The following is a 12,165-nucleotide window of genomic DNA, read 5'->3' as shown; positions in this document are numbered from 1 at the left end:
ATTGAATCTCTTAATGAAAGAGCAAAGAGTCTTATTAAATATAACAATGATTACTTGTTCTAATGTATTTGTTTGTAATATATACAACTTAAATAACTTTTATAATATACTATTAATTTTAAATTATATATTTAATAATATAATATCTATGTAGATATTATATATATTATTTTGTGATATCAATTGCAAGCATATTGTATATTACATATTATTTATATTTTTAATTTGTATTAATATACAGTTTAACATGTAATTTTTTATGTAATTTTTTACAAAATAAAAATAAAAATAATTTTAAATAAGATAGAAAAATTAAAATTTAAAATAAGATATGAATTTATTAAAATTTATAAGTATAAAATATATTTAATATGAATATTTTTTTAATAAAAATAAATAAAATTCGAGTCATGCGGTTCAACTAGTGATCCACCGGTTCAACCTTTGACCCACTAACCCAATACCTTATCTGGTTCGATGACCGGTCCGATTTTTAAAACTATGGATCCAACATCGGTCCGGAAGAGGATAGGCCCAGTACAGTTTTATTTTTTTATGAAGTGTTGTTCACTGACGGTAGCCCAGTTTTTAATAATAAAGAATCAAAGGAAGTCAGTTGTAATTTAATTCTGAATCCATTAGTTAAAAAAAGAAATGAAACTAGCTTCTTCTTCTTCTTCTTCTTTTTTTTTTTTTTCTTTTTTATTGTCATTAAATTTTGTAAAAAAAATTAATTATCATTGTTCTCCTTTAATTCTGACTCAATATTATGAGATGAGCTCAAGTTATTTCAATAGTAACTTTAAAAAAATTATTCTTTATTTTTATTCTTCATCTTCTTTCAAACGATCATTAACCCTCCTGACCTTTAGATTAAAAGAAAATAATGGAAGAAAATGCTTAAAGTTAATCTCGGATTAGAATCCCTCATGTATATTTATTAGCATCAATATGGTATTTTAACACTAAAAAATATTAATACACATATAGGACATGGTTGGGCATAAAGTCCTCTAAAAGTACTTTAAGAAAGAAAATAAAATAAATTTTTCATAAATTAAAATTAGCTTATACATAAGTTAATTTATAAAAATTCTCTCCTATTAATTTCTCCATAATTTTATTTTTAATTCATATATAAATTCGTTTTACTTTATGAAAGAATTTATTTCAATTTTTCTTTTTATTTTTCTCTCCTAATAATGCTTCTAAAGAAACTTATCCAAACATGTCTATAATCACATATCCTCTAATAACGTGTAAAAGTAAAAACTGTTAAACAGCTGTGGCGGCCAGCACCGAAAACACTTTCGGTGATTTTTGATTTTTAAATCAAAAGCGGGTCCCACATAATAATAAAATAATATTAAAAGTTTAGGAGAAATTACGAAAATGCCATTGGGACTTTCCTATAAATAGGGAAGCTGAAAACCATAATTTTCATCCCAAATCTTCTTCTCTTCTCTCTTCCTCTCTTATACACCTTGAGATCTGTTCTCGGTAGTAGTAGTCTCCTAATTCAAAGGAGTAAGTTATAGAGAGAGAAGTGTTGTAATTTCCTCCCTTTCAGTAAATAATATTTTTACTGTGGTTATTTTCTCCCTTGTCTCTTTTTACTCATCTCTTGTTTTAGCTGTGAGTAACTATTAAGCCTACTCTGGACCTAACAGTGGTATCAGAGCCACTAGGTTGTTTATTATTCCGCTGTGGTGTACATTGGTATAGTATCGGAGAAAATTCTTAGTATGCTCTGTGGCTGCAGTATTGTCTGATCAGTCACATCAGAAAAGAATTATTCTTGTTACTGGATTTTATCATTGTTCCAGTAGGCGGTACTATTCTAGTGGAAGTTACTTAAGTCGGTTTAATAGAAGAAATTATGGCAGCAAAGTTTGAGATAGAGAAGTTCAACGGGAACAATTTTTCCCTGTGGAAATTGAAGATAAGAGCAATTTTGAGAAAAGACAACTGTCTTAAAGCAATTGAAGGCAGGCCATCAGATATTACTGATGAAAAGTGGAGAGAAATGGATGACAATGCTGTTGCCAATTTGCACTTAGCAATGGCTGATTCAGTTTTGTCGAGCATAGCAGAGAAGACAACTGCAAAGGAGATTTGGGACACGCTCGTAAAATTATACGAGGTCAAGTCACTTCACACCAGAATATTCTTAAAGAGGAAACTCTACACTCTTCGAATGAGTGAGTCCACAGCAGTGACGGACCATATCAACAATCTGAATACGCTATTTGCTCAGCTTTCAACAGCTGATTTCAACATAGTGGAAAATGAACGTGCGGAGCTTCTACTTCAGAGTTTACCAGATTCATATGATCAACTCATCATCAACATAACAAACAATAATGTTGTTGGTCGTCTATCCTTTGAGGATGTTGCCGGAGCTATTCTTGAAGAAGAGTCCAGGCGAAAGAATAAGGAAGACAGACTGGAAAGTTCAAAGCAAGCAGAAGCTTTGACGATGATGAGAGGAAGATCAATGGAACGTGGCTCCAGTGGGAGTCAAAATCATGGTAGATCAAAATCTCGAGGAAGGAAGAACCTCAAATGCTATAATTGTGGCATGAGAGGGCACATGAAGAAAGATTGTTGGCACAAGAAGAGTGGAGGAGGGAAGAATTCTGAAGCGTCAACCTCTCAAGGTTGTGTTGCTAGTACCCAAGAAGATGGAGAAATATTGTACAGTGAAGCAATAAGTTCTAGAGGCGAAAAACAACTCCATGAATGTTGGATACTGGATTCAGGTGCAACCTGGCACATGACTCCAAATAGAGATTGGTTTTGTACTTATGAATCAATCTCAGGAGGATCCGTATTTATGGGAAATGATCATGCTTTGGAAATTGCTGGAGTTGGTACTATCAAATTAAAAATGTATGATGGTACTGTTCGTACAATTCAAGGGGTACGACATGTGAAGGGCTTGAAAAAGAATCTATTGTCCATTGGGCAACTAGATGATCTCAAGTGCAAGATCCACGTTGAAGGTGGAATCTTGAAGGTAGTTAAAGGCAATTTGGTGGTGATGAAAGCTGAGAAGATCACATCAAATCTATACTTGCTTTTGGGAGAAACGTTGCAAGAAGCAGATGCATCAGTTGCAGCAATAAGTCAAGAAGAGGCAACGATGATGTGGCATCGTAGACTAGGACATATGTCAGAGCGAGGCCTGAAAATTCTTGCGGAACGTAATCTCTTGTCAGGGCTTAAAATGGTAACCTTACCATTTTGTGAGCACTGTGTGACAAGCAAGCAACATAGATTACAATTTGCCAAAGTAACTACAAGGAGCAAACACATACTTGACTTGATCCATTCTGATGTCTGGGAATCACCAGAAATTTCCATGGGAGGAGCAAAATATTTTGTATCATTTATTGATGATTATTCCCGGAGATTGTGGGTGTACCCAATCAAGAAGAAGTCAGATGTGTTCCCAGTATTCAAGGAATTTAAAGCACAAGTAGAACTTGATACTGGAAAAAGGATTAAGTGCTTAAGGACAGACAATGGAGGAGAATATATAGATGGTGATTTTCTGGCATTCTGCAAGCAAGAGGGTATCAAGAGGCAATTTACAGTTGCTCATACACCTCAGCAGAATGGGGTAGCAGAGCGGATGAATCGAACTCTCCTAGAAAGGACAAGAGCTATGTTGAGAACTGCAGGATTAGCCAAGTCTTTCTGGGCAGAAGCAATCAAAACTGCTTGTTATTTGATCAATCGCTCACCATCAACAGCAATTGGTTTGAAGACACCAATGGAGATGTGGAATGGAAAACCATCAAATTATTCTTCATTACATGTGTTTGGATGTCCGGTGTACGTGATGTACAACTCCCAAGAAAGAACAAAGCTGGACCCAAAATCCAGGAAATGTATATTCTTGGGTTATGCTGACAATGTTAAGGGGTATCGCTTGTGGGATCCCACTGCCCGCAAGGTTGTTGTTAGCAGGGATGTAGTGTTTGCAGAAACTGAACTGCAAAAGGAGCAGGAAAATGACAGCACTATCAAAGACACCAGTATAGTGGAGATAGGAGGAAAATCTAAAGAAGATGACACCTCTGAAGCAGAACAAGAGCACGATGAACAAGAACCAAATGAGGACAATGATGGAGATGTTCGACGAACAACACGTCAGACGAAGAAACCATCTTGGCATTCAGACTATGTTATGGCAAGTCATGATGCGTACTGTCTCTTAACTGAAGAAGGAGAACCATCAACCTTTCAAGAGGCGTTGAGGAGTTCTGATGTTTCTCAGTGGATGGCAGCAATGCATGAAGAAATAGAGGCCTTACATAGAAATAAAACATGGGAACTTGTTGATCTTCCAAAAGATCGAAAAGCCATTGGTTGCAAATGGGTCTATAAGATCAAACGTGATGGCAATGATCAAGTGGAGAGATATCGTGCAAGATTGGTGGTTAAGGGATATGCTCAGAAAGCGGGCATTGATTTTAACGAGATATTCTCGCCAGTTGTTCGATTAACCACAATCAGAGTTGTTCTGGCTATGTGTGCTGCATTTAATTTACATCTTGAGCAACTTGATGTAAAGACTGCTTTTCTTCATGGGGAACTCCAAGAAGAAATATATATGCTCCAACCAGAAGGCTTTAAAGAACAAGGAAAAGAAAACTTGGTTTGTAGGTTGACCAAATCTCTGTACGGTTTAAAGCAGGCGCCAAGGTGTTGGTATAAGAGATTTGATTCCTTCATTATTAGCCTTGGTTACAACAGACTGAGTTCAGACCATTGTACGTACTACAATAGGTTTGATGACAATGATTTCATCATCTTGCTGTTGTATGTGGATGACATGTTGGTGGTAGGCCCCAACAAAGATCAGATCCAAGAATTAAAGGCACAATTGGCTAGGGAGTTTGATATGAAGGACTTGGGACCAGCAAACAAGATTTTAGGGATGCAAATTCACCGAGACAGAAAAAACAGGAGGATTTGGCTTTCTCAGAAGAATTATTTATTGAAAGTCTTGCGGCGCTTCAACATGCAAGACTGTAAGCCAATTTCTACCCCACTTCCTGTCAATTACAAATTATCCTCAAGTATGAGTCCTAGCAACGAAGCAGAGAGGATGGAAATGTCTCGAGTGCCGTATGCATCAGCGGTGGGAAGCCTTATGTATGCCATGATTTGTACGAGACCAGACATTGCACAAGTAGTGGGAGCGGTCAGTAGGTTTATGGCAGATCCTGGTAGAGAGCATTGGAGTATTGTAAAGAGGATCCTTAGATATATCAAAGGAACCTCAGATGTTGCATTATGTTTTGAAGGATCGGAGTTTTTTGTCAAAGGCTATGTTGATTCAGATTTTGCAGGAGAAAACATAGCAGACGTAATGACAAAGCCTGTCAACACTGACAAGTTTACATGGTGTCGATCCTTATTTGGCCTATTGGAAACATAAGCAACATGAAGTATCAATAAAGAAGAAATGGTGTGAAGATATGATTAACTTAATCATAATCTTCAAGTGGGAGAAATGTTAAACAGCTGTGGCGGCCAGCACCGAAAACACTTTCGGTGATTTTTGATTTTTAAATCAAAAGCGGGTCCCACATAATAATAAAATAATATTAAAAGTTTAGGAGAAATTACGAAAATGCCATTGGGACTTTCCTATAAATAGGGAAGCTGAAAACCATAATTTTCATCCCAAATCTTCTTCTCTTCTCTCTTCCTCTCTTATACACCTTGAGATCTGTTCTCGGTAGTAGTAGTCTCCTAATTCAAAGGAGTAAGTTATAGAGAGAGAAGTGTTGTAATTTCCTCCCTTTCAGTAAATAATATTTTTACTGTGGTTATTTTCTCCCTTGTCTCTTTTTACTCATCTCTTGTTTTAGCTGTGAGTAACTATTAAGCCTACTCTGGACCTAACAAAAACATATTGGCTTTATTAATTTACATTGGGGGCTGATAAAATAAAATAAAATAAATCAGTTTTCTGTTTGATTTGTCGTGATTGGCTGCATCATGGTTGACCTCTAGTAGAAAATTCCCAACTCTACGAGTATGATAGTCTTATAATTTCAAGAAAAATGCAAGCAATAGGTGGAGCATTTGCACTAACTATAAAACCATACCACACTCGCTGCAAACAAAAAGCTCCTAATACATTCGAGTGGTATCATCAACATGGGAGAGGAAGCAAAAAGGTACTCTCATGAATATTTTGTCTTGTATCATTGTATATATGCTTTTGAGAAAGCATTAGGTTATATGTATCTTTTACATGACTAGCTAAAATAGTATGGACGCTTGAATGAATAGGTTAATTTAATTAATTTGATTATAAGTTAAAAGTGTTTTTTTAGAGTTTCTTTACTAAAAAAGAGTTCTTTGTTTTAAATTAAAAAACTCTTAAAAATATTTTTAAATTTGTGCTCAAACAGAATCTAATTATGTAATCATTTGGATATAGGTATGCGGTAGTGACAGGAGCTAACAAGGGGATTGGTTATGGAATATGCAAGAAATTGGCGTTGAATGGAGTTGTGGTGATACTAACAGCAAGAAATGAGAAAAGGGGTTTGGATGCGGTGGAAAGATTGAAAGATTTTGGCCTCTCAGATCTTCTTGTTTTTCACCAACTTGATGTTACTGACCCTTCCAGTGTTGCTTCTTTGGCACAATTCATCAAAACCCGATTTGGAAAACTTGACATCTTGGTATGTATATGTCTCTATTTTCCCTCCCTCCTTTTCAACTTGTTCATAAAGCTAGTTTGAACTTTTGGTACCATTGAGTTTCTCAAATATATATATTCTTGAAAGGAACAAAGAACCAGAATTAATATTTTCTTGATATATGTTTCATCTATTTGGGAGCAGGTGAACAATGCAGGTGTTCCAGGAGGAATAGTAAATGGAGAGAATGTTCTTAAAAAGGTAAGGAAGCATATTCACTACGAGGAAAATGACATATATATTTATATACATACAAATACTTTTTTCTTATTAATATGATAACCGTAAGTAAAATTTAAATACTTATATTTATATTTATTTGTGGTAGATGAAACTTAAAATATCGTTGTTATATAACTCACACAAGTAAATTGTCTGTGAGTCAAAGTAAAATAAATGTTTATTTATAATTTTTTAATTTTTAGTGACAATTTTTATTTAGCATTACAGATAAATATTTTCTTGTAGTGATTGTGATTATATTTGTCATGTTTAACTGTGTACAATTTTTCATAATATCATTTTCACAACAGTAACTACAATCATAATATAAAACCTTGGTTCATATGAAATCAATATGGAAAAGTACACACATAAGAACAAGGTTTAAAACTGCAATTTAATAGTTACAATCATGAAAATAATATTGGTTATAAATGTGTTTTGTTTTGCTTCAATACTGACCATAAGTTACGCAAAACTCAATTATTGAGTGAAGTTGGGTATTTGTTAGCTCACAAAGAGAGTGAGTTGACTTTAATTAGTTAATTATAATTTTCTTATAATGTGTTTCTTTCCATGTTCACTAGCTATAAATGATGTAGAACTATGAAGCTACGTACATAGAATTGCTTGGTTTTACATGGGCATAAAAGTAAACATGCACTTAATTAATATAATTATGTCAAAGTTTAACATTATAATTGCAGTCGTACGTGGTTGAAGTTTAATTTGTAGTAGATGTTGATATTGCGAAAAATTATGGATAAGTACAAGTTCCAACCATGTGTAATATATTAATAGTACGTAGTAGTAGAAAGTTTAGAAATAATAATGCACAGTCGTAATTAATTATAATTGTGGAACCATTTTTTAAAACCCTGATTACAATTACAAGCTATGGTGATCAGGGCAATTGAAATGTTAAATGCAACATTATGATCACATCACATGCTACAGTTGACGATTTGAAACACTACATGTGATAGAACTATTTGTTATACTTCATCATGCTATACGTTAAAATATTAATTTCCCATGTGCATGCATGTCTCGAGATCGAGGTTGCTAGAGGAGGTACGTATATAGAAACGAAAAAGGAGAATAGAAAGATGAAGTCCAAGTTCAAGGTGTCCTTCTTGGTATCGTAATGAAATAATAGAGTAGGCATGTTTTGACTATTAGTGTTTAGTGCACACGTTTACTAGTGTTGATAAAACTATAAAATAACTAAATAAGTTAGGTCTAGTCAACAGTGTTTGGTCGTGGTGATAATAATGAACTGGACAGTAGACCAAGCTAATTAGAGAAATGTAAAAAAATAATCCATTTATATTTTGTTAGTTACTTGTTGCGGTGATGCACAGTTTTATTATTTTATTTAATATTAATTATCCACAAAAACTCAATTCTAATAATAATGAGATAATTAAAAAATATATAATGAAAGATAATTTTTATTATAAAATCAATTTTCTCAAGTTGATTTCGGTTTAAACTTATTTTTAAAGATAATATTAGAGTCATTTTATATCTGTTAAAATGGATTGTCCGCCATTTATCATCATCAAGTCTAATGATATTGTGTGAGGAGAGTTAATCCTCATCTTATAAATCGAAATCGAATTAAATATAAACCTACTTTCTTAAAAATATTAAAGATGATTAATAACATATATATTTAACGAATAGTGATAGAACAAAAATTTATATATAATTACTTGTATTATGATCGAAAAATAATAATAATTACACCTAAAGAGAATGTTTTGTAAATAAAAAAATAAAAATTACCATTTGACCGCGCGTGAAAACATGAGAGAAAACCATTTGTGTATTTTGAATTTGAATAGCTATGAAAGATTTGTTGGTTTTATTGAATAAAACCAGCATGATCACTTGATTTTGTTGTTGTAGAAAAGGGGTGAATTATCAGATTGGAATATAATAGTACCTCAAAGTTATGAGTTGGCGGAAGAATGTGTTGAAATCAACTTCTTTGGTGCGGAGAGAGTGACTGAAGCTCTTCTACCCCTTCTTCAACTATCAACTTCACCCAGGATTGTCAATGTTTCCTCTAGAAGAGGAGTGTTGAAGGTAAAACTATTTCATAATTTAAACACATGCATAGGAATCTTAATTAATAAACAACAATTTTTTTTTGTTTATGTGGTTATAATTTCAGAATATACCAAATGAGTGGGCAAGAGGAGTGATGAGTGACATTGAAAACCTTACAAACGAAAAGCTTCATGGGGTGCTTAGGGAGTTTCTGAAAGATTACAAAGAAGGGTCATTGGAATCCAAGAACTGGCCACCTGTTCTATCTGGTTACACCATGTCAAAAAATGCCTTAAATGCCTACACAAGAATGCTGGCTAACAAGTTCCCTCGTTTTCGCATCAATTGTTTGTGCCCTGACTTTGTCAAGACTGATCTGAACCAGAATGTAGGGTTTCTAACCATTGATGAAGGTGCTGAGTGTCCTGCCACCCTTGCATTGTTGCCTGATAATGGTCCTTCTGGTCTCTTTTTCTTAAGGGATCAAGTTCTTTCCTTTTACTGAACTATATATATGCAAACTATTCTATGTATTTCTAGTACTAGATAATATGTTTGAGTCTATTCTAATGAAATAAATAATATTTTCATATAAATAAATTTTTTAAAAATATTTCTAAACTTGTATTTAAGCATTTTCTTTATGATTGTATTCTCTGAACCAATAATTTGTAGACATACCAAACTGTTTGGTTTTCTCTGTCATTAATTGGTTTATAGTGTTTGGATTGTCTTTATAGTGAAAAACAGTCAATTATTATTTTTTCTCTTCCTATTATTTCTTCCAACTGTATACTCTGATTCTTGCAGTCAAAAATAGCTTTTATATACTTTAGCAGTATAGAAAAATATAAAATCATCACTAAAGTAGGTAGTTAGTTCTTTAAAAATAATATGCAAAAGAATTAGACTAGAGAAAAATAAATTACAGTTGAAATTGTGTTATTTAGAATATGTTGATGTGATAATTAATTAGTAAAATGAAAAACTTAGTAATTCGAATCTGAATTACTTTTAATCACATTAGCTTGAATTTTTTTATTAATAAAAATATTTATCAATTCTGTTAAAAATTATTATTTTTTATTTTGTGTACATTAAAATTATCTTTTTTAACATCATTTTTTTTTATTAAATTCAAAAGTTTAACTCGAGACCCTAAAATATTAACTTGAATTTAATATTTTATTCAAATCAAATCATATTTTATTTTATATTCAAATTGTAACGCCTAGTCGTATTAACTTCAATATTATATATATATATATATATATATATATATATATATATATAGGAGGGTTCAAACGATACCGGTGTAACTTTTACGAAGTGTTACACCGCTCAATAACTTTATATTAAATGTGAATTTTGAAAATTCAACCGTTAGATTGAAAGTTCATATCTCTTAGATCATATATATCAAATTTTATATTAATCTAAGATGATTTGATACTTCATTCTGATAAAACAAAATTGACGTAATATATACACTTCAAAATATACTAAAATATGAACACTTTGATTACCTTCAAGTTGTTGTTCAATTTTAACAAAATTTGATATATATGATCTAAGAGATATGAACTTTGAATCTAACGGTTGGATTTACAAAATTCACATTTAATATAAAGTTATTGAGCGGTGTAACACTTAGTAAAAGTTACACCAGTGTCGTTTGAACCCTCCTCATATATATATATATATATATATTAAAAATACAAGTGTATTATTAATAATATTATACGTGACAACAAAGAAAATTTTTTATAGATAACATTTATAATGACGTACATAATTATAACTTCTTATATCTCACATACGATTTTAATATTTACATTACATATTATTTTAAAAATATTTATAATACGTGCCTATTTACATATCATAGTTTCTTTTATACTTCTACTATAATATTTACATAGGTGGTTGAAATAAATTTACAATTGGATTGATATGATTAGCCGATGGTATAAAGAAAGTAATGATTATAGGGTCATCAATCACTGTAGGGACTTCTTGGAATGGAGAGACAGTAAAAGATGACACCGTCACTCCATTGAATGTGATTGTATTTGCTAACGCGTCTACGCTCCATGTAGTGCCAGAGTATACCACATCTCTGAAGGGAAAGGGGCCGAAATCGCTGGAAAGTCCATCTATATTTATTTATTTATTTTTATAAATTAATTACATATATTACACAAGAAACATAAGGAATAAAAATAATTATCCAATAAATATCAACAATTACATAATATGCATAGAAATATTTAATACTAATAAATATATATTAATTCTTCTTGATATAAAAATTTGAATTATATTTGTAGTGACTAGTCATGATAAATAAGCATTATAATAACAAATAATTAAAGGTTATTTTACCTTAAGTTTTTACTCATTTAAATCTCAAAGGTAAAACCTCTAACTACAATTTAATTCAAACTTTCATTCTTATGGCCATAAGATAATTTTTATCTTTATAAATGCATGAAGAAATAACAACAAAACAAGTTAAAGATATTTTAACAAAACTATATTATAGTTAATCATAAAAATAATTACACTAAATGAATTGGAATATTTATCATTATTTAAGCTTTAATAAAATAATGTTTACGTAAATAGAATATATTAAAGAGTACCAATCAAGTAAATGACAACGATAATTATTATAAAATAATTAAACAACATAAACTATGAACACCTTATTAATTATTATGAGTAGAAATTATCATAAATTAAGCAAATAAGTGAGGTTAGGAACACCTTACTAAGTAAATACACATAAAATATAGCAAATAAATAAAAATAATAGCATATAAAATTTTAAAAAGATAAAGTTCTCATCTCCCTTACCTTAATATTTGAAATAGTATCACTCAAGTTTTTTTTTTCTCTTGTTTTGTTTTGTTACCACGTAAATCCGTTCTCATTTTTTTTTTCTCCACCCTCAAGTCTTAGTAACCTCCCACTTCATTTGATTCATTTAGGTAAGGCTTATTTATAGGCACTAATTAATGCAATGATTACATTTACTAGATTTTTACTACAATTTTAACTAGATTTTAGTTTAGTTACAAAGTTATTAAAGTTTCTCGTTACTAATAGATATATAAGAATCTTTGTAGCAAATATTTTATCAATTGAATTG

At 31.5% G+C, this 12,165-nt stretch overlaps 1 protein-coding gene across 1 annotated transcript; it reads left to right on the top strand.

The window, feature by feature from the left end:
- The first annotated feature begins 6,020 nt into the window (after nucleotides 1-6,020).
- Nucleotides 6,021-9,758, top strand: LOC145955457 ((+)-neomenthol dehydrogenase). Its single transcript, XM_083070222.1, has 5 exons — nucleotides 6,021-6,200; nucleotides 6,467-6,713; nucleotides 6,876-6,932; nucleotides 8,868-9,047; nucleotides 9,136-9,758. The coding sequence occupies exons 1-5, from the start codon at nucleotides 6,181-6,183 to the stop codon at nucleotides 9,514-9,516; spliced, it is 885 nt and encodes a 294-aa protein (XP_082926348.1). The 5' UTR covers nucleotides 6,021-6,180; the 3' UTR covers nucleotides 9,517-9,758.
- Nucleotides 9,759-12,165: the final 2,407 nt, after the last annotated feature.

The sequence above is a fragment of the Cajanus cajan genome, chromosome 3 (assembly GCF_000230855.2).
Source record: "Cajanus cajan strain Asha chromosome 3, NIPB_CcT2T_4, whole genome shotgun sequence".
In the NCBI taxonomy this organism is placed as follows: domain Eukaryota; kingdom Viridiplantae; phylum Streptophyta; class Magnoliopsida; order Fabales; family Fabaceae; genus Cajanus; species Cajanus cajan.
Note: the sequence above shows the minus strand (reverse complement) of the source record. Positions and strands in the feature narration are given on the sequence as shown.